Raw genomic sequence first — 23663 nt, forward strand, 5'->3', positions numbered from 1 at the left:
CAAAAGAATAGTCTGTAAACACTATGTGTTAATTTAATAAAACATTTAATTGAAGCATGAAAAAAAAGTTTGTAACACTTAAAATGTTTTCTAATGGGTCAAGTTTTTAATAAATATTCCTCAAATTAAGATGGCTGTGTTGTTTGATATGTGGTCTAATAATCTTACCTTAATCATTAAAAACTTGATCTGATCTCCCTAAGCCAGGGGATGGATAAATCTGGGATGGATACATTTCTAGGAGATGAATATCAGTTTGATGAGAGCAGTGAAACAGGCGCGCAGACGCATAAAGCAACAGGTCTACTGAGCCCATTGATGCAGATGAGCAGCTGCTCTATTGTTGCTGATGTGAGGCGCCTCTCAAAGTGCCGCCAAATTGGTGGGAAGAAGTTAGGCTGGTTGGGACACATAGAGACGACTGCATTCTTTACTTAGAATGAAAAATTTGGTACAACCCCAACAAACAATTGATTATCCATTCGTTTGTAGCAGGCTTGGACATGGTAAACATCAATTATATAACCTCCCCTCCCCATTTTCACTATAACACTATAGTGAAAATAGCTCTAAAAACTTATTTGAATAACTTTTAGCAAACATTTTTAAAGTAAATGAATACATTTAGCCTTTTTTTACTTACTCTATTTAGAGCTGATAAAAAGTAAATGTAATTCCAATCTGGGTACTTCGAAACATTGTTAAATTTGACTCTTTAAAAGAGGTACACTACTATTGTACTCAAGTAAAAGTACTGTACAGTTACTCTTCACTTACTTAAATTTATTCATTATTTATGTACACTGTAAAATCCAATTAGTTAACCTTACTTAAAAAATCATGCAAACAGATTGCCTTGAAAAACCAAGTCACTTTAACTATATGACGATAGTAGAGTAAAATAGAGATCTTTGAGTTTAACTTAAAAAGACTTTTTAAGTAAAAAACAATTGCACTTCAGTTCAAATAACTAAAAATACTTTGTGTAAAGTACTTAGGTAAAGAAGTTATTAGTGCTCAAGGTTTAGTACAGACTACCAGGAATTGCAATTTCAAACAACTAAATAATTTTAAGTGCTACAAACTCTGTTTGTATTCCAAATAGCTCATTTATTTAATTTCAGATTACTCAAACAATATTTCCTGCAACTTCTCCGTTGTTTGTACTAGGAACAGCAATCAGATTTACTTGGTAAAATCATGCAAACCGATTGCCTTAGAAATATCGAGTAAATGTCACTAATAACAACTCAAGTGCTGCCAACATCCATTGTGCGTTAAGACAGACATTACCTTTCACTTAATGACAATTCACATAAAAAAGTAGAAACACACAAGATCAAGTTAACACATTGTTTTATTTCCTCTTTTGTGAACTGTGATAACAGGGTATATGCAGGAACCCTGAGGTTAATTTCAATACCTTTTTAAGACTTTTTAAAAAACCTTTCAAAAAAATTTTAAGACCTCATCGCCATTTTAAGCTGTTGTTAGCAACACATCTTTAACAGTCGTAGTTTGCAATTTAACAGAAATGAGGTAAGCTGAGAAGGAACAGACCTGCCAACCTTGGCAAAATATATATATATATTTGTATATTTATTTATTAAGCATTATTTTGACATGGACACACAGTAACGTTGATGCGTGACATTTAATCATACACAGGTCCCAGATGCACTGCTGGAGGCTTTTAAATTTAAAAAACCTGTAGCACAATACATAAAATATTTCTTACATGGTTACCAACATGTAACCTAAATATATGCTCAGTAAGTGAAAGTACTTGAAAAACAGTCGAAATTACAGCCCTACAATAATGTCTAACAAAGCTAACTGCCAATGATTGCTAAGGATTTTGGGGTGCAGCAGAGAAGAGAGACACTGATGGTTCATCTCCACATCCAGACACAAAACAAGAGCAAACTACTGGAAGCTGACTACCTTCATAGAAGTGTTGGTGCTTGAGGATGATAGGAACAATGTGATTTGGAAATCAGACCTTGAGATGGATCAGACAGAGGAGCAAATGAGCTCCATTCATGCTGCTATTTGCTGCTGTAATCCTTTTATCATTCTTTTTTTTAACTTTAGGCAGGACCAACAAACAGCTGAAGTCTTTTTCTGTGTTCATCCTTATTACTTAAACTTTAAAATGTGTTCTAGAGACTAAAGTATGTTTCTTTGTTCATCTGTAAACTGTGTATCAAGGACTGAAGTGTTAGGTCTAAGCATTTTTATATTGGTATCGATATTGGCTAAATTTAATTTGTAAATATCAACATATTGTACAAACCTCAATATTGTTAATCCTAGTCAAACTAAGAAAAAGAGTGAAGTACAAGTTTTATGTTCTTATGTGGGCCTTTTTGATGGATTTCTTGCAGGTCAATTCAAAAGGACCAAGGACCACAGTTGGCCCACAGGCCATAGTTTGGACACCCCTTACTGATACGCAGAGTAATAGGAAAATATTTGTAACATTATTAGAAATTCATTAAACACTGTTAGAGTTTTGTCCATATTGTACAATCACACTGGGGTCGGATGTGTATAGAGCTGATATAAATGAACAAATCCCTCTTTTCTCTCTAATGGTGTAATGACAACATCAGTAATATTGGAATCAAATGGTAATTAAAACAAAAAAATCTATCACCAAATCGTGTCTTTACCCTAACAATACACATAAAGTTTATGCAGTGTGCTCCTGTCATTCTCCCTCATCTCTCCGTTAGACACAGCTGTCTGTCTAGCTCATATCGGGCCTGTATGCTACATTCAGACGCATATTGTCTTGTTAACCAAACAGCAGCAGCTACAATATTAGTGAAGAGAAAATGCATCGTTTCATACATCAACCTTTAACCAGAAGTTAGCACAGACTGAGCGCTCTGTCCTCTCACTGACAGCCAACACACTGCGACGTATGAGCTAGTGCAGGGCACTTTCTCGCCATCATATCAGCTGCGGAGCGTGGCCGCTCACACTCCAGACACAGAGGATTGCGCATGACGAGAGGACAGCCAAATGAAAGGACTGGGCATGAATTTCAAATCTTAAATCAAAGTGGTGTGAAGTTTTTGTGGCAACAGGTAAAACTGCGCGCCTGGCATGCATGTATCTCTCTCACCTTGTCATTGCACGGGGAGGGAGGGAGAGGGCAGGAGGCTGGAAGGAGGGGTAGCAGGGATATAATGCTATAGGTTCAACAGACTCGTGATTCTCCGCTAGTCTGCATAATTGGTTGAATCGGCTTCAACACGCTGCTGCATCTGCTGTCAGACATGAGTACTGCACGTGCACATTTCCTACAGAACTCACACGTCCGCAGCTTTTTGCCTAGTTTAGAGAGGCAAAACGTACCAGCGTATTTTCATGTCATATTGAGTACCTGGCCACCGTCTCTTAATTTTATTGCTTTGCAAAGCCAGCAGGCTCCGTCAGTGTAGGACGCATGACAGAAAAATATAAACAAACCGCAAGGATTGTGGGAAATGTAGGATTTCACGGAAATTTCACAGGAAACTACTCTGCGGCAGTGCGCTCGAGTATGGAAGCTCTGATGAGTGCGGACATTCCGCGTGGAGTCCGCTCCGCTCACAGTACGCTCGAGTATGTTTGGGCCTTAATAGTCGCGAGGAGGAAAGTAAATATTCATGGATACTTTTTGGAGTCAAAGCTTGAATACCAATAAAATTTAATAGCTCATAAGATCGCGATTAAGACTTTTTAATACTTTCTAAAGGCCTTAATTTCCCCACAATTGATTAAACAACTTTTAATACTTTTTAAGACCCCGCGGACACCCTGGACAATTCAGTCCCGGTTACTGTATCAGGAGTATTACTGTACAAGGCAAAAATAGGTTTGATTTGGGATCAACTGTAGCTCTTTTTCAAAACAAACTGGAGGAAAGTCACAAGAGGGTTTGTAACAGTTACAGCCCAGATTCAGTGTAACTGCCTTTTAGCTGAAATGTAGTTAACCACCCAGTTAAAACCTTAGCCAGACATCATCACTTCTGCATAGTGAAATGCATTTTAACTCCACAGAAGATTTTTGAGCGACAGCAGTTTTGGGGGGAGTTTGTTCTAGCCCAAGCCAAGCGTCACTCTTTGGATGAATCCAAATGTGTTTTTAATGGCTTACGGATAGTCCAAGTGCAGTGCATATCCCACTAAACATTGGACGTCAGATCATGTCTATAATGGGTCCGTCGGTCCATGACCAATTCTGGACATCTATTGGACGTCCAAACCAGGTCTCCTTTGTGGACTACAAACCATGACCCAATTGGGACGTCATATTGACGGTTAACTTTTGACATCTGAACCGAGTATTTTTTGGATGTCATTTGGACGTCTTTGACATGTGTAGGAAATTTAATAATAATAATACCTTTATTTTATAAAGCACTTAAAAATAACTCAAAAGCACTATGGGGAGAGTGGGGTGAGTTGTGCCAGTTTTTACTCAAAGTGACTTTAAAGTGAGTCCATGACAGTAATGCCTCCAACTTAAGTATGTACATATATTTCAGGATGTGGTGCATCCCTGGGAACAATAATTTTGGATCTGAAATAAACTGTTTAAGAAATATAGCTTCCAGAAAAAAAGTGGTCTCGTGGCACAACTTGCCCCCGGTGCAGGGTAAGTTGTGCCTTTGGTTAGAATAGGTGGGGGTAAATTGTGCCAGTCATTATTGAAGACTATTGAAGTAAAACAGAACATTTTAATGTCATAAACTATAATGCTGCATAAAAGCAAGACAAATTCAATACAAAATTACTCATTTAGGGTTTATTTAGGTATAATCACCCCCTTAAAATAATGGCATTAGTCATATTTTCTAGTTTTTGGGAAAACACAAAAAACTTAAATACACAATATTGATATTTGTGAATCATTTCAGGCAAAAAGGCTTTGGCAATAGATTCCTGTTGACATACAGTCTGTCAGTTATGCAACATATATGAATGAAGTGATTTAGGCCAATGTCTGAACATCTCATTGTGACTTAGGCCACTTAAAAACGGAATAAACTGCTCTTTAATAACATAGTGCGAACTCAAAACTGTGTAGGGATATTATATATAAAACAGCCTTCATCAATGAACGAAATAGGCATATAGACAAGGTTTAATTGTTTTTTTTATCTCTTGTCAAGCTCATCAGTGCCTTTTGTGGAAGTAGATCTTTGTTTAATGCTGTTTTTACGACTCGACTAAAATGTAGTTTGGTCCCACTAAACACTGGACGTCCACAGGACATGCAGATCTGGTCTATATCAAGTCGGTCAGTCCAGGACCCAATCTGCATGTCATTCTGACCTCCAAATCAAGTAGTGGATCTGGACGTCAAAGTGCGACCTGATGTGGACGTTGATATGCAGTTCAATATTTGAACGTTTGTGTACTCGTTTTTTTCAACATCTTGTGGACGTGAACGTCAGGTGCAGAATATTGACATAAATTAAAAAGTGCATGAAATTGACATTATTCAATATACTGCTCACCTCAGCATTTTTCCTCTTACACACATATAAATATATTTACTGAAAATAAAACAAACATCTTCTCAGGCAACCTCAGCTATTAAGGTAACTGCTCACAAGCAGAGTGACAGAAGCTAATCTGCGCAAGCGTGAAACTCTCGGCAGGAAAAATGACGTATGCCTTTTGTTAAACTGGAAGCTTGCACCGCAAGCACAGCAGACACACAGACTTGGTCGGGACGTTAGAGAAGTACAAGATTAAGTTAAAGGTAAGTACATTTGACTGCAGGTTACCTTTTATGTTCTGTAATGTCATTAACAGTCGTTGCAAACCAGTGTCCACCTTTTGAGATTTTGTAGGGGTTAACAAAGATGGCGAATGCTAACAAGTACTAGCTCAGCCCAGCTAGCCAAATTTACAGTAAACTCAAACGTTAATGGCGGATACTAAGTCATGAACGCCAGTGTGGTGAAATTCTCAACTGGGAGACACGTTAACATTATTTTACTCAGAAAGCAGATTTTATACTGCAGTGTGACTAACACCACACTGGGAGACACAGTTAAGTGTTTTTATCAGCAGCTTTGTATGCTTTGGTGTAACATAGTTGCTGCATCTCCATACAAATGGCCGCGAGCACGCAGTCAGGGAACCGATCAAAATAAATGTCCTGCACTTCAACCTAGAAAACAACATAGATGATGAGGAGCAGGGATGTGATGGCAGAGTCTTTGGAAGCTCTGAGGAGAAAGGCGATGCCGAGTGCGTCTGTGTAAAAGTTGCTGTCAGCGAGTCCAACTTCATACAGAGTCTTTGTCATACCTGCCCCTGCGGATCATACGCCTTTCCCTGCCCAGTGAGAGCAAGATGCCCCGCTAGACGTAAGTAACCGGCATTGTCGTACACAACAAATAACAGTCATATAAAACGTCTTTTGATCCGAAATTTACTTCATCAATATCGTAGGATGTCTTTGCAGGGATTTATGAAATTTAATTCATGGACATAGATCCAATAGTAAACGAATTTTGCCCATTTTTATGCAATATTGACCATATAGCCTATTGCAGCCAGCTCTAATGGGGGCCACAATCGTAGAATGTTGCAGGTCATTTGTCTACTAATGACAGACTTTGACATGTCCTGCAAAGCATTCTGAGATCTAACATCTAAAATTATGACACTGAAATGAAGAAATACATGTTTAAGTCTTACTTCCTGCACTGTGATCCTTAAGTTGCGTCAGTAAAAGGTTTTTCTTTTCCTTTGTTTTTTTTTTGTTTTTTTTTCATTTTGTTCCCAACAACTGCAGCAACTAGCTCATGTTGGACCATAAGGACAGAGTCCATGAAGTTATTCACTGGCTCTTCACAAGTTCTCCAATGGCCTGCTTCAACATGAAGGGGAAGAAGGACAAAAAATCCCTCAAGAATACAAAATCTATCAAGCAATACAAGATGCTGTCCTGAATTCACTTGGAGGGAAAAGAAGATGCTGTCTGAACACATGCAGCCGAACATCTAAACGTGATTCAGCGAAAAGAGGGGATGGAGTCATGCAATTTAATAACACGGCAACTGAGGACTTCATAAGGACACATGCTTCAGAGCATTTAAAGCATGTGCCACAAAGAAGTGGAGGAGGGAGATTCACAGACAATAGCTGGGTTTCCATTACGTTTTTTTTTTGCAAAATAAAAGCAATATTTCTTAAATTTCAATTAAATACAATTGCGCTTTGAATCCATTTCCATTGAAGGGAGTTTTGGGCGTAGGCCTTGCAATTCTCATAAAATCTCATCTCGCGTGAATCCGCTGCAGGGAAGCTTGACGCTCAAAACCTGTTGCGTGTTGGTACGGTTTTGGTTACATCTATTGCGGTTGCTTTGATAATGTTGAACAAAAGACGAAGGCAACGGATGATAGTTCAGAGGTAAAGTCCGTGTGTGTGGCAAAAGCCATGATGAGGAGATGGGGGATGGGGGTCTGTTCATGAGCATATGGAGCATTCAGACAGGGAGAAAAAAACAGCCAGACACAGGGGTCCAAAATTAAAGTCCCTCTAGATACAATTTTGTTTAAAACTGAGGTTATCTCTGGAATACCAGATGAAATTAGCTCACTGGATGACTAACACATGAATTGAAGTGAATTTCAGTATCACATTTCATACCTTATGGTAACCATGTGGTAAATTTGCATGCACATTACTTAAAGATGTCCTTTTTTATACTTTATATTTCATAGATTTTTTTAAAGTGAGGGTTAGCTCTAATAGAGATCACTGTTTGGTGCATCATGAGTTTTTAGCAGGAGTCAGGTCTTTGTACAACCTTGTAATCACAACAGTCTTTTCTGGAGATAAATTTGCAATATATGGATAGAACATAATGCTTCTAAATGTATAAAAACATTGATTTGTCTTGGGTCTTGGGGAGTTTTTCTGAATCACTGTTGTTTTTTCTGGTGATAAGGTTGATTTAAAAGTCAAACATAACTGGGATAACCCAACCGTTATTGATACTTGAACAAAGCCAGTTGTCAAAAACGTAGACATTTAAGAGTGCCTGGAAGAAACTGAAATATCACTAAAGTTAGGATCAAAATATGATTTTGGTTTCCTGGCTACTACTTTTTGTTTTGACCAGTTCTCTCGTTTATGGTTTAATGTAATTTAGATAGAACACTGTGGTAGAAGTAGGTTTTAAATGAAAACTTAATTTCACTCCTGTGATTTTAATTGTACTGTTAGATTCTGATCAGTAAATTATACACCAGGTCCAGCTGGTTCATGATGCTCTGTGGATCAAAATTCAAAACCAGCATCCATCCCTCACTTCTTTACAGTCTATGGGACACACCCACCATGGTGGTTTGGTCAGCGATTTTTTATGGAGTCAACAGGACATGGTGGATACGCTATCTTCCACCACATGAGATAACTTTGATTTTTAATGTTATTACCTGACTAGTATGTGTGGTCTACCACACTTGTCAGGTAAGCTAATGTTACTTTGCTGTAGATGGAAACAGCGCTAGCTATCAGCATGCTCTCAATTTATTAAAAAAAAGAAAATGTCTCGAAAAACAAATTTAAAAGGATATCCGCTGTCAAACTCCTCGTGTTAATGTTGAGTTGTCATGAATTACCATCATGGGAGTTAATGACAATATTGTTAGCAGGATGTGTGTTACCTAGCTGACTACATTGCTCAGTAATGTACCTACACCAGAGTCTGACAGTCTTTTTTCCATCAAGTGTGCTGCTATTAAGGCCTTGTCCACACGGACATGAAAATGATATATTGCTGATTCTTTTTGAAAAAGTTTTCTGTAAATAAGGGATCATTTCAGGAAAGGTCCGCATAAGCATGAAACCACTGAAAATGACTGAAAACGTTGTAGTATATATACCAAGCCTGCAAGTGGCGCTGTAATGCTGCCACGGAAATGCACCAAAAGAGGAAAGAAGATTATAGAAAACCGCCACAAACTTTCTCCTAGCTGCCCTTCAGGTTGTTCTCTGTGGTGGATTCAAGGACATCTGGTGTATGCTATTCTCGGTGGTGGTAATGGAGCATCAGATTTTGTTGTAAAAGCCATAATAAGCTCAGTAGCTTCTGCAGCACAAACACAGCCCTGTAATCCGCCATTGTTGCTTTGGTTCGACAGCCCATGCGGCGTAATTGGGCTACGCTATATACAATATAATCATTTCAAGAAAGATGCAGTTGGCTGTCCACACGGTCACTCTGGGATCCGGTTTCAAAAAGTAGTGTTTATGGCTCCCCAAAATGCTGTTTCCATGTGGATGAAACACCGATAAGAAAAAAAACTATTTCGTATACTCCTGAATTCGTCTCTGTGTGGACAGAGCCAAAGACAATGCTTTCAGAGAAGCAACAATTCAAATTCTCAAAAACACAGAGAAACTTGCCTAACACTAATTTGAAGTGAATGTTGATGTATCACGTTGGCCTCTGCATATCAAATGTAAGCAGTTTATGTCTACTAGAGCCGTTTAATCTCTCTTAATGGCCCTGGTTATATATAACCAATATAGCCAATTATATATAATCAATATTCCAGTTTAACATTTGCCTTGCTTGTATAACAAATGCACATGTACATCTAGTAATTAATTAAAGGTACATTTGCCAAAAATACATTCTGAGAAAAAGTAGTCACTGGTGATAGTCATGATTTGACTAATAATCAAGCTTTTGAATGCCTTGTGTATTATTTCATGCATAATGTGTAACTACAGGATAAAACTGAGCAGGGCTGGTGAAATGGAAGTGGCTGTGAATGCAGGAAAGCGCAGCAGGAGCAATCCTGAGGGGGCAGCTTCCAGGGCAAACATCAAGAGGCCCAGAAAAGGGGAAATCAACTTCCTCCCCAATAATCCCGGTGGACAGAGGTGGGTAGTAATGTGTTACATTTACTCCGTTAGATGTACTTGAGTAGTTTTTTTTGAAAAATCCTACTCTTGAGAGTAGTTATTGAGCAGACTACTTTTTACTCCTACTCTGTCACATTTGTGATGAAAAAAATGATACTTTTACTCTGTTACATTGGGCAATACACTGGTCGCTACTTTTACTTGTCTATAATTTATTTTCATTAAGTATTTTTTACACTCAGCTGAGCTCTCACAGCAGCGTGAGGTAAAATCCTCAGCATCACAGAGTAAATGGAGGAGTGACCCCTCCCCTTTAACTATCACCAGTTGGAAAAAATGGCTGAAGATGTAATACCTACATCTATTTCAGATGAGCATGTTCATCCCTGGCCTGATATCAAGACTTTTTGCCTTTCAAACGACGAGGAGCAACAGCCACATTAATACGCTGCCTACTCTGTCTACCTTAAATGGTGGAAATCTCAAGCTTCAAAAATAACACATCAAATCTAAGAAAGCCTGTTATGGTAAGAAAGCTAAATAAGCTAAAGACTGCACTGCTAGTTAGCTAAACGTATTCGTTCAAATCTCTGTTTTAACTTGCAGACTGCAAAGACACAGTTGTCAGTGATAAATGATGTGTTCAACCACCTGAAACTCTGCCACAAATGTGATTTTATATGCCATTTAACGTTACGTTGTATGTAATACTATTATCATGTACGTGTGGCATGTCTCTGACATCAGTGATTATACCTAACATGGTTATAATGTGGGACTAGTGGGCCAAATTTGTTGAGTGATAATCAGGATAAAAATTCATAAATTAGAGCAAACAGTAAAAAATTAAATTAAAAAAAGGACCAAAAGTCAGAAATGGGGACAGTTCATAAGATTAATTTCATAAATACGAGCCAAAAATCATTGACACATGTTGAAATAAATATAATGTGATTAAAAAGTAAGAACTGCGAGGTACAAATTCATGTGAGATTAAAATCATCATGTAGAAATAAGATAACTATAATGAGAGTGTAAGCAACCCCTTGCTGAAAGATGGTCTGGCTCTCAAACTGATGTTTCAGTCAATTTTTATTTCTTATGCTTTTCCTTAACCATTCTGTGCTGACAATACCATAAGAGCTAAAAGAAAACAAAACAAAAAATTACTATACATGTACAGCAAAAATACATATCATTTTAGCTCTTGTAAATATTTCACATGGGTAAAAAAGGACTTTGAACGCTATGTCATTTTATCCTTTAACAGTTAATATGACATTGTTTCTTGGCTTGTTTCTTTCAACATAAATTGTACCTTTCCCTTTTTGTACATAACAATTTCACATTAGAATGCACCAAGTAAACATAAACAACTCAAATAAAATATTATATCAGTCCCTTTTAAGTCTCAATCAATATGAAATGCTTTTGACCTTATTTATGCACATTTTCACTTGTATTTTGCACATACAACACAAACACACGTTAACCAGACACACATGTTTACAGCAGACGCTTCTGAGGCAGGCAGAGGTTGGAGTCTAGTCCAAATGTATTATTTCTCACTCAACACTTGTCATATCCTAGTTGCAGCCTCCACTGTAAGCCTGGATGAGTTGAATTTACTTTAAAAATTTGAGGAAACCGGTTGCCCTAAAAATTTAAGTAATGTATAATGAAAACTTGAGTTAATTTAACTTAAGTTTTTAAGTACAAAAAACTAAATGCCAAGTTGATTTAACTCAAAATCTTTTGCAAAGTCAATTGCTTTGCACAATTATTACACTTACTAGTTTAAGCCCATTGCACGAAATCACAATTTGATTTAACTTAAAATCTCAGATAGTACTCTCTGTAAAAGTTCTCTGAAGTTGTCATTTCACCTAAGGCGGACTAACTGTGCCACCATCTACAACTAATTAAGAGAAGCACTCAGACAGCACAGACCTCTGCCATCATCCCTATCTCCCAGTAGTGAAAAATCCTTTAAAAAATTCCTGGAGCTGTCCCTATGTGCCCCCCACCATGACACTTGCTGATTACTCTCGCTCCCCAGTGGGGTGGAAGCATGGCGAGGCCAAGCGTTGGCTTTGAAATGGGTAAACGAGTATGATGAAAGCATTGCCTGCCGGTGCCAACAGATGCACTGACAGTCTCACCCATGGTCTCACTGGACAACTGGAAGTCATGAAAGAGGGTGAATATTCCTCTATTCCTACCAGCATTGTGAGTATTCTCACTACAGTTCGCTTCTTTCTCTCTGTTGCGCTCCGACCCATCTCCTTGACTGGGTGTGCGTCTTTCAAACTCTATAAACTCCAAAGCTTTGAATATAAACACACCCAAAACGCTGCTGGGATTGAAGTTACTCATGTCTGCCATCTCCTGGTGTAATGTGGTAACAGCGCAGACCTCCACCATTAGCCCTATCTCTAATAGTAAAGAATCCTTTAAAAAATTCCTGGATCCAGACAGTGATCCAGATTACTCCCAAAATCGAATCAGTTCTTCCTTATGCCATTTCTGACATTGCCTGAAAATTTAATCAAAATCCATCCATAACTTCTTGAGTTATGTTGCTAACGAACAAACTAACAAACATACTAACAAACAAACCCCATCACATAACCTCCTCGGCAGAGGTAACAGTGGCTGTTAGTGACCCACTGAACAAGTAGTTGACATTTCATTAATGTCAGTGTGCCATCCTAACCTGACACGCCAGATGGATGTGTGAAACATCAATCTGGGAAAGCTTCAACAGGAAACGTTTGAGAAAAGGCAGAGGCTTTGAAAAAACCTCGGAGTGTGATTGTGTGAACATTCTGTCTGTCACATCTCTACGGGCCAATCAGAGCAACAAAACACGTTACGTAGCTACTATCGAGCTGCGCCTGCGCAGCTACTGAGGAATAACGCAAAACATGGCAACTATGGACATGTAAGTACTCAACTTTAGATGTTTTTGAAAAGAAAACAACTCACTGCTGTTCTTTGTTCTTCTTTTAACAAAGAAATGTTGTCAAGTTCCAATAAACCTGGCGCTTTAGCAGCATCCACGCTAATCTCTTGCTCCATAACTGAACCAGCTCTTGCTGCTGTGTCTGAAAGTACTGCCCCTCCTTGTTCATTGGTCCTGTCATTTTCTAACCAGGCCCAATCAGTTCAGATGACAGATTCACAAGATAAATCTGCCAATGAGGAATAAAGATACAGACATGTCCATCTGCTTTGCTAAGTTAGTATTTAACCAGGAGAAAACCTCTTTGAAATTAAAAATCTGTTTTTCAAAAGTGTTCTGGCCAAGACAGCTGCAGCAAACAGTGTGCATAAAAGTTTAGTGCCCAACGGCATCTGGGAAAACTGCAGATTTGTCTTATGATGTTGCGTTTTACAGTGCAAGATGTTGAGAACCACGTGGGTGAGAAACCGGTCTTCTTCAGCCCAAGTCGGTCGGAATGACTGAATTTACTTTTATGTGTTGTCTAATTTAGCGTTTGTGTAACTACAGTACAGGCCTCTGCACAGCTCGCTTTGATGCCCATATAAGTTCAATGATGCATGCAGGATTCCCCTCCCTGGTGCGTTCAAGTCATACGTACGTTTCTCTTTCTCTCTCTCCCTCAAGTAGCTAATATATTTCCCCAACAGTAATTTCTGATCCTCGAAAAACATCAAAACAAACATGAGCTTACTGCGGCCGGCCATGTTTTCCGAGCTAACGCAATGAAACGCATTTACCTCTGAAGTCGGAATTTCCGACCCGGATCTTTCCAAGTTCCGAGTACAATCGAACGCAGCATTAGCTTCTGTCTTAGATGCTTTAACAAGGAAATTGCGCAATTTCGTTTCAAACAAGCCAAGACAAGTTTGAATTCAACCATCTAATCAGAATTCAACACCTTGAAGCATTTGATAAAAGTAAAACCAAAGTTTAAGTTAAAAAAATTTGAAATTTTAAGTTTATTAGACTCAAAACACCAAGTACACTCTACAGTCACATTATAATAGCAGAATACACCAAAATGACTTAAGTAATGCAAAAAAACCCCTTCGTTTTTTAAAGTAATATTTACTTAAATAATTTGATCACAAACAACTTTCGGGTTAACAGTGTGTGCGCCATCCCAAAACTTTACCAGTAACCTTATAAATAAATAAATAAATAAATAAATAAATCAATTAATTAAAAATGAACAGTGTGTCAATTTGTAAGATAAATGTGTTTTCGTTGTTAAAGAGGAAAAACAAAGTTAAATCTAAGCACTAAGAAACAGCCTAATTGTGTCTGGCACTGCACTTACCAACCTCAGGAAAACAAATTATTCACCTATGACAAACTATGAAGTGGCTACGCCATCAGCTATGCATCATAACTGATCTGACTGGGCTATGAAGTAGGCTTTTGTGTCAGACTCAGGGAATAAAGCTCCGAAGCAGCGCTTTTTGCTTCAGCAAAAGTTCAGGTGCCCCGTTCAAGGTTTGTTCTCCCCCATCCCACAGCCCGCGTCGAACTCGTAATTCCCATGAAGTGTCGGAACATTTCAGACAAAGGCTTCCTGTTATCAGGCCTGCACAGATGGGTTTCCGACGCTGAATTTGCTCGAAAGACAAAAGAGGAGTTTAACCGTAAGAGAGGAACGGATGAGAAGTATACCTCCACCCAACCCCCATCTCTCCATCCTGATGGGGTGGAGGAGGGCGCGTGCAGCAAGTGTGCCTCAGTTTCTGATTTGCGCGTCGCTTTGTTGAAGCAAATAACAAAATGATATCCACACAAGCTCGAATCTTAAAAATGTGCAATGTGTCTTCTTTAAGCTTCAACTTTTAGCTCTAGAGGTAAAAATAAGCAACTTATTTACACCAAAACTCAGACAATTTTGATTGTGCGTAATATTTGCAATTTGTTGTCTTAAGTGATAAGTACAACTGTCACTGTATCTATTTTCCATGAAATTGAATATGCTCGTATTTGTAGCTCCTATAAATTAGGGGGGGTTGTCACCATAGCAGTGTTATTTCCAGCTTTGGGTTTTTGAAGTGTGTTTTGCAATGGTGATTTGATATTTAGCGTAGCCTATACTTTCAAAAATAACCTTTCCCACAAGGCCAGACATTCTACTCAACTGGCATCTTTCATTTTCCAAAACAGATTGCGCTTTGGGTTTCGTCATCCCCATCCAACAATGATAAACAAGCATATCATGATAGCTTGGACGCTAAAATATCCAAGAGTCAAGCTATAATGGACAACTGCAGCATAGTTTCCAAACTGGGGGGGGGGGCTGGTTTATTTCAGTTGGACACCAACAGCGTGAACCCGTAGGACACTTGCAGATGGGGTACCCACGCCAAAACTGCGTGGAGATCAAGTGTCGTGCGTGTGAAGTTAATAAATGAAGCTCATGCAATACAGCTCGTGTGTGTGCGCGCGCATGGACGAGATATGGATGCATAGATCCACTGTGGGACATGTAGATTGGCTCTTAAGGATGATGGTGTAAAGCAGGTGGAGGGTGAGAGGGGTAGGGCCGATGGATGTTGTTAGGGTTGAGGGCTCGTTAAAAGACAGCCATCTGGTCCCTGTGGCGCGTGCTGCGCGCGTGGTTCCCTAGAGTGCAGCGGTATTTGATGGTTGTCATGTATCTATAGTTTGTATTTAAATCTAAACTTTTCAAAGTTTAAATATTTTTTAACTTGGATTTTTATGATGCATGATAATTGGTTGTTAAATCACCGCAGTCCACAAATAAGGAATCTTAATTTCCAATTTAGCTTTTCAAGTTGTAAACCCTTGATACTTTTATATTTGGCGATGGCTAGTGTCGCACAGGCAAAAGCTCCCTCACCCACCCTCTGTGTTTTTGCCCCCACCGTCCCATGAGGCGCTGGCAGCAGCGGTATACAGTCTACAGGTGGAGACTCCCCCTGGGCAGAAACAGCCTTAAACATCATATGCAAAACTATTGTTGTCAAAATGTAAGAGCAGATGTTATTTGAAGGTAGCGTGGCTTGGTTTTAAGACTGGGGTTAGAGTCTGTAGGCTCTAGGCTGTTTGTGTGTCTTTATCCCGCGTGGAAGCCTGACCCCTATTGCCAGGAATACATGTATTGCACCACGTTGATTCAGTTTTGTGTTGTTATTAATATGAAATAAAATATAGTCTTGAGTATATATTCCAATAAAAGAAGGAATGCATTCAAACGTATTACGGATAAATAAGGCGTTGATCGACAACAGTGGCTTTTCACCATTAGATAATAACTGGAAACTCAAAAGGCCAACCAATCTTTTCAGTGCCATTTGTAACGTTTATTCATTTTGTTATTTAGATGTTTTGCGAATTAAATGTATGTAGTTGTGTACAGTTTCTATATAGTTTTACAAGATACATCAATGTCAAATACCCTTCTTTTCGTTTCAAACCACTTGGGATCAATGCGTAATTACGCATGGTAAGCAGTATTCATATTGGTGTCTACGTTGCAGATACGACCGGAAAAATATATTTTGGTTGACTATTTTATATCATACTTATTGTAGAGATTAGAGGATTTGTACTTGGTGAGTGAGCAGGTGGTGCGTCGCAGCTATAAGTAGCTTTACGCACAGCTTTTCTTATGTTCTTGATGCAGGTTTTTGTTTGGTGGAAGAATCATAACCTAGACACGCACTGCAGATGTCACGCACTGACAAAAGTTAAAGACAGATGGTTATCTTACCATGTTTAATGGTTTTGTGTTGTTTTCATCGTATTTCTTGCCAGTCCAATTCGCTGATACGCTTGGGGGTGTGCCCGTGACGCACAAAACCGACGCCATAGAAGTGGATATATAACGAAGCCCGTGGCCGTTAGAGACACATCTTCGCTGAACACTGTTTGGACTCGTCTCTGGCACGAACAAGACGCTGAAAATGTCCCCAAATATGACTTGTGGAGCTCTCCAATTTTTCCCTCCAGGGCTCACTGTGGCCAAAAGAAAAGAGGTGCTTGAGCTTAGAAAGGTGAGCGCAGTCGCCTCATTTCGTTTCATTTTATTTGTTTTCTCGGCTTTTTTTGTACTTAATGTAATGTGTGGTTTTTAAATGGTTTGTTTTCTTTCAGACTATGAAGCCTTTGATGGAAAAAAGAAGGCGCGCCCGTATCAATGACAGCCTGAACCATTTAAAAAACCTGATCCTTCCTCTCACAGGCAGAGATGTAAGTGTCTTTATACATTTCAATAAATAACTTGAGAGGAAAAAAAATTCTTTTATGAGTCGAAAGAACCATCGTCATTTATTTGACATTGCACTTCTTTTTCATTTCTGCAGAAGTCTCGCTACTCAAAACTCGAGAAAGCCGACATCCTGGAAATGACTGTGAGGTTCCTTAGCAACATCCCTCCTGTTGACGCCAAAGGTAATTGTTCTGCTTGATTTACAGTCTCAACGATAGACACATGTACCCCATATGAGTACATGCAATATCAGGAGCACGAAACTCATTTTTTTTCCTCCACTTTTTCAGATTCCACAGAAAACTACAGGGATGGCTTCAGAGCCTGCCTTCAGCGTGTCGACGCTTTGCTTCCAAGAACCAATCTGGATCCAGAAGCGTATCAGCGGGTGAACGAGTTTATCAGGCACTCCACTCCCACCACCGCTGCCTCAACCTGCTTAAACTGCTGTGCCTTAAGCTCCAGAATCTTTCCTCAGATCCAGCAGAGACTGCTGAGTCTCAAATCCAGCTTCAGCTCCAGACAGCAGAGCCAGTCCCACAGCAGCAGCGGCGCCGCGGCACCTGGGCGCACGCAGCCAGTCCCACAGGCTGTCAGCGCGGCCATGTGGAGACCTTGGTAGAATTCTGAAGCTTCATTGTCAGAGGCTTCCAAAAGCCCTTGAAAAATTGTTTATTAGCGTCTGTTGGAAATATGCATTATATCAACGTGCATTGCCACTAATGAAAGTCAGAATTAATCGTTAAATCGTTATGGTTGAGTATTATATACTTACTTTTTACTCACGAGTCTGTTGTCCTATATAAGTTGACAAGTTTAGACAGTCGAGTTTCTTTAAATCTGCATGTATGTATACGGTAAATATTTAGTCCACATCTCGGACTAAGTGAATAAGGGCCATTGAAACAGCCCAGTAAGACCCAAGGGGTCATTGTGTTTGAATTTGCAGATGACTGCAGATTAAACTCGTAGACATTCAATGTCACTATCGGTATCTCTGTTGGGATGTGATTCATTTTTTGCTACTTTCAGCAAATGCTGTAAATATATTAAAGAAAAAAAAAAAAAAATAAAACTACGATTTCGTGGTTAAATCTTGTGTTGTGAGTTTTCCTTGTGTTGTAATTCTGTACACTCTAAAAAGTATTACTGCTATTTACTCAATTTAATCAATGAATCAATGTTACACTCAAAAATGTCGAGTTGATTTCAAAGTCTTGGAATTAAGTTGAACAAATCGTCAAAAATGAGTAAATCTAACTTAGTTTCAATTATGTCTACATAAATTGAGTTATTAGAATTAAAGTAAATTAAGTAAATGTACTCAAAGTTTTTAGGTGGCAGAAATCGATTTTTTGAGTATTAATTACTCAGGATTATGTTAGGTAGTTTTTCCTATGTGTTCTACATCAACTGCAATTACCCTTTTTTTCATCACATACTTTAATCTTGAATATTACTGCCTCCCACCACAGCCTGACCTATGTGATTTCTAACACCAATAAGGGAATAACGCAGTTTAAATGATAAAGATCTCTTTGACCATGTTTATATTTACATTCACTATATATCCTAGCTGCCCCTACAGGCAGATGTTATCTCTCTGAGTTAGTGTCCTCACTCATGGTGCAAATGTGTCTAACGCCCAAAGGCATTCTGGGACAAAAAATAATTACGATGACTGAGTGCAGAATACCTGAAACTTAAAATGTCTTCAACAACTCAAAAAAACAGAGCTTAAATAGTTTTTTGGATCTTTAATTTAAAATAATCTATTTTTCTAACAACCTCCAGCTGGTCGGCCTTACAGTGTGCTTAGTTGTTGCTTCTGTAACTGCTGTGTATGTAAAAATATAATATTGTATCTTGCTATAGTCCTAAGTCTGGTCAGACAGAGTAGCTGTTCCCGCAAAAACTGCACCGTTTGAATCAGAACTGTTGGAGAATGACATCACTCACTCACTTCCTCCCCACTTCCTCAATTATTTTGAGTAGAATATTCAAGTCACTAATAATATTGAGTAGAACTGTGTAACATTTTATGTTCATAAAACTGGGAACTTTTCATAGTATATACTCAAATATATCAATGAAACACACTGGAATTATTAAAGATATTTAAACAATTTAATCTGTTGGTCAAGTCATCATTTCTTTTAATTAAATTACCTTATTTCAAAAAGATTCATGTTTGAGTTTAACTAAAAAATATTGATCATTTCAACCCAAATACTCAGAATAATGATGCCCATTGATTTTATTAAGTAAGAATACCTCAATATAATTGTTACATTAACTTGGCCCTTGAATTATTTTTTAGGGTGTATATGACAATCCGAGACAGCAATATTTTGAGCTTTTATGAAGCTAAATATATTTAGCTCAGTCCCCAAAGAAATTAAGTTTTTATTTTAGGGTGGCTATATTATGGAAAAGTAAAGAACATTGCACAAAGTTGTAGATTATTTACGTGCAAGGATGTGTTTGCTGGTGTAGATGCAATAGGCTATATCAACTCAGTTAAGATAAAGAACACATAAGAGGATGTTTTTCCAGTTCAATGTATTAATCGCAATGCTTGGACTAGCGCTTTAACTGGTTTATCTGGTGACAAAAAATAACAAAGAAGTGACTAGGAATTAGTTCTCACATCACTATTCAAAGACCAAGTCAGTAGCAACAGTCTTACACTCAGAAAAAGGAATCATGGCATACTTTATTTTCAAGTATTTACATGAATTTGATTTTATTTAAATGATTATTTTTTTAGAATGTATTTATTCAAATTCAAATTCCTTAAGAACAGCAAAAATCTGTTAATTGCGAAAACAATTAAATTTAATCAGTTAAAACATATGAATATAGTTTAAAAATGACGAGCTATGGATCAACCAAGATTCATTTAATTAAAATTTATGAGATTGGTTTAACCAAGTTCACATAAACATTTCAGTACATCCATTCTCATCCATTGAAAACACATTGGGTTTATTGGTATTATTACATAAATTTCATTCTTGATTGTCTCATTTACATTTGAGTGACAAACATGAAGCAAATTAAGTTTATTGGCCTGTTTATGTTAAATCTAAGTAACTGAAATGGATGGAAATTTTATATGTAATTAGGCCAAAATATTTCTGTGAGTGTAGAACTGAACATTGATACGACAGATATGTAGGTTAACGTACCTAAATGAATTCACCACGCTTTTTATCTTCATTTCAAGCACAACTGAAGTAGTAGCCTACGAAACTAAAGTCAAATGATGATTTTTGGACTGGTAAAACAAACGCCAACAATAGGCAATGACTGTATCTACGTTAATGATTAAACGCGGTCTCTGTCGCCCTCTTCCGGCATATTTAGGAAGTGAAACTTATGGTTTCTAATTTCCTTTGCCCAATCATATTCTCTCATACATCCTGAAAAGGCAGAGACCTCTACATCCCACATAAACTCCCGTTGTTGTTTCTGATGCTAAGTTTAAATTAACTTAAAGTTCATCCTGTGTAAAGCCACTCGGATAAAGAGTGCATTAGCACCAACATTGAACATCGTTCTTAAATACATATGTGTATAATTTTCCACTAGATGAGTCAGCCCCAGTGAGCTTCCGCGGCGGGCACCAAAGAGGTTTGGTCTCCAGTCCTTATAACAAGAGACCAACAAGCTGCGGGACCTCCTAATCGTCACCATGTCGGTAACCGCGCCGGCGCGCGAAGCGGCATCCACGCTTCAACTGTGCAGGTACGATATTTAACACGAAACATAAACACAGTGTGAGGTTAAATGTGCTCGTGGTCGACAAGTGACAAAGGTAGCACAGCTACATTAACACGGTAATACGGCGTAGTTGCATCGTTTTTAACACGATGGTAACACAGATAGTCCGCATCATGTCCTGTCGGTATGTTCAACAGACTATGAACACCCTGACTGTAGTCCGCAGGTGGTCTTTTAAACCCTTGGCTGGTTTATGTTAGACCTATCTGGAACAACACTTTAATTCAGCCGTTGGGCTGCCGGGTGCAGATCCGTAGACATAGCATAGGTGGACGCCGCATTAACTGTGTGCTACCATTCGTCAGCATGACCGCCATATTTCTATAGGCAAGCTCCTGTCAGAAGCATTCACTGTGTGGGAATTGTGGGCTTTCTTAATTAAAAGGCCCTCGCGTTTAAATAAAACGGATTTTGAGGAATCGTTCTTGTACTATATTTGCATTATTTGTTAATACAAATAATAAGAATCCTCGAGACAAAAAAATGAGTGAAGTCTGTAAATCAGAAATATTGCAAGGCAATGAAAATGTATAGTTACAATCTTAAATCATGGAGGATAGCTGTCGTTGATTTATTTCTAAAATAGGCTTACAAAATGGCATGTTTATAAGACCCCGTTCTAATAAAACATTGTTTATTTATTGTCTACACGGCTCTCATGATTTATACATAAATGATATGGATCATTGAGTATGAAAATAATTCAATATAAACAATTAAATGTAATTGTCTGCGCTTTTTCTTAATTACTCACATGTTCCTCTTCTAGTTGTATTGCCTTACATAGCGGACATGCCTCATCCAATATGGCGGCGACCTCGTCGTACGACATCCAGTCAATGCTGCGTCTACGTTTATAAGTCTATACCAGTAGCATGTCGTATGTTATGACTTCACTTCAGTTTGCAAAGGGAGGGGACGTTTTACAAACCACTTACGACTCGAAAGGACCGCCATTATTTCCGAAAACTTGCGATGATTAAGATGCGGCCCACCCTTAACAATTTTAAATAAAAGCTTCTAACAAATCACATAAAGGAAACACATCGCAAACACACAGCCATCTGTAGTTACAAAGGTTGCAGAGATAATGCAGAGATGACCCATTAAAACTCCTTGCGTAATGAATAGGTTTGCAGCATGTGTATGCTGTACCTGTGCTCACCCGTGGGTGGAGCTGTTGGCTATATCTTTGTCATATAGCTCTGCGTTGAAAGAAAATAACGTCTGATGGTTTTCCCTCTCAAAAAAAAAAAAAAAAAAAAAAAAAAAAAAAAAAAAATATATATATATATATATATATATATATATATATATATATATATTATTTCAGAATTGTCAGATAAGCTACCATTATGAAATACACTGCCCTTGGATCTCAGCATCCCATCAGAGGCTCTGATTTTGGCCACCTAATGAAGCAAACACACCTGGAAATTAACCCTACCTGGATATTAACCCAAAGAAAACATAATAAAACTTACTTGATAATTTGTGTTTGCACATGATTCTTTGGATTTAGCAGTTGTGCAAATATAACTCCATTTTGGAGAGTTAGAATAGAGAGATGTGGCTTTTTCTCCAGAACCAGCTGGGCATGCTGTTGAATGTGTGACACATCTGGAAGGTATTTAGGCTGGCTGCTTTGTGACTAAGGGTAAATAAATCAGAATCTGTTTCTGATTCTGATTTTGACCAAGGGGAAATAAAGCACCTGCTGTAAATATTAGATCCCCACAGAGTGCTGAGACAGACACAACACACACAGTAAGCCCTCAATTAAGAGAAAATGGCCTTTATTGTAAATTTATTTTAAAAAACAAAACAAAACGGTATTTCATGTACAATTATCTAATTAATTTTGAAAAGCAAAGCAGAAATGTTTTATACTTTAATGAGCACATGTCAGTACCTGTAAAGTGATTTAAAAAAAAGCTTAGTTTTATTGTGTGACAGGCCTCTTTGTTATAAACCACCAAAGTTTATAGAATAAAGCTTCATAATCATGAAAAATTAGGCAGTAAAATCTGCTCTAGGATGGTGTGGGTGTGTCAGTTGAATGAGCTGAAGCCACACCCACTCACAAGAAATTTCTTTTGTATTTATACAATCCTCTCAAATAAAAAAATGCTTCTGATCAGAGAGCAACTGCCTGGCTTTGAGCCAGAAGAAAGAGACAGAAGTTTGGGATTAAATTTACTGTATTCTGGCAAGATCTCTATGTTATGATGCTTTCAGTGACTGTGTGGCTACGTGGCTGATTGATTTGGGAAATTTACCTCTTAATGAACAAAAAGCATGTAACTGTTAACCTTCAATGAAGACAGAGACATCAGCTTACAGACTGTACTGAGATGAACTTCTCGGTGATTATATTTTGTTTTAGTGTAGTGGGGTAATTCCCCATCGAGACTAGGGATGGCATGGCATGGCATATACAATACAATACAATACAATAACTTTATTGATCCCCGAAGGGAAATTCATTTGTCTGGAGTCTCATCTGTTTATGGTAGAATTATATAGTCTTATTGCTGATGGTATGAAAGATCTTCTATATCTTTCTGTCCTGCAGCGAAGAGAGAGGAGCCATCAACCGCTGTTGTTTCTTTGGTCATTTAAGGAGATATGAAGTGGATGATCCATGTTCCTCAGAATGGCCTCCACCTTCTACATTTATATAATGCATTATACATTCATATTCTTCATTCATATATTTGCCCTGCTCAAATAAAACCAAGCCAAGGAAGAGGTG

General features: G+C 38.2%; 2 protein-coding genes across 3 annotated transcripts in view; both read left to right on the forward strand.

Annotated features, from left to right (window-relative positions):
• The first annotated feature begins 16817 nt into the window (after window positions 1-16817).
• Window positions 16818-17744, forward strand: LOC121518204 (transcription factor HES-2-like). Its single transcript, XM_041800460.1, has 4 exons — window positions 16818-16907; window positions 17008-17103; window positions 17217-17304; window positions 17413-17744. The coding sequence occupies exons 1-4, from the start codon at window positions 16818-16820 to the stop codon at window positions 17742-17744; spliced, it is 606 nt and encodes a 201-aa protein (XP_041656394.1).
• A 2824-nt stretch (window positions 17745-20568) lies between these two features.
• The window catches only part of acot7 (acyl-CoA thioesterase 7), a 173614-nt gene continuing 170519 nt past the window's right edge, over window positions 20569-23663 (forward strand). For both annotated transcript variants that reach the window (XM_041799647.1, XM_041799648.1), the window contains exon 1: window positions 20569-20872. In XM_041799647.1, the coding sequence (XP_041655581.1) occupies window positions 20820-20872 (53 nt within the window). In that variant the 5' untranslated portion in view covers window positions 20569-20819. The remainder of the gene's footprint in view (window positions 20873-23663) is intronic.

The sequence above is a fragment of the Cheilinus undulatus genome, linkage group 11 (genome assembly GCF_018320785.1).
Source record: "Cheilinus undulatus linkage group 11, ASM1832078v1, whole genome shotgun sequence".
Classification (NCBI taxonomy): domain Eukaryota; kingdom Metazoa; phylum Chordata; class Actinopteri; order Labriformes; family Labridae; genus Cheilinus; species Cheilinus undulatus.

What these genes read in the sequence shown, in the direction of transcription:
- LOC121518204 (XM_041800460.1), top strand. Translation starts at nt 16,818, where the DNA reads ATGTCCCCAAATATGACTTGTGGAGCTCTCCAATTTTTCCCTCCAGGG. An exon ending in AGGTGCTTGAGCTTAGAAAG is followed by an intron (nt 16,908 to 17,007) that starts GTGAGCGCAGTC and finishes GTTTTCTTTCAG; the next exon opens with ACTATGAAGCCTTTGATGGA. An exon ending in TTCCTCTCACAGGCAGAGAT is followed by an intron (nt 17,104 to 17,216) that starts GTAAGTGTCTTT and finishes TCATTTCTGCAG; the next exon opens with AAGTCTCGCTACTCAAAACT.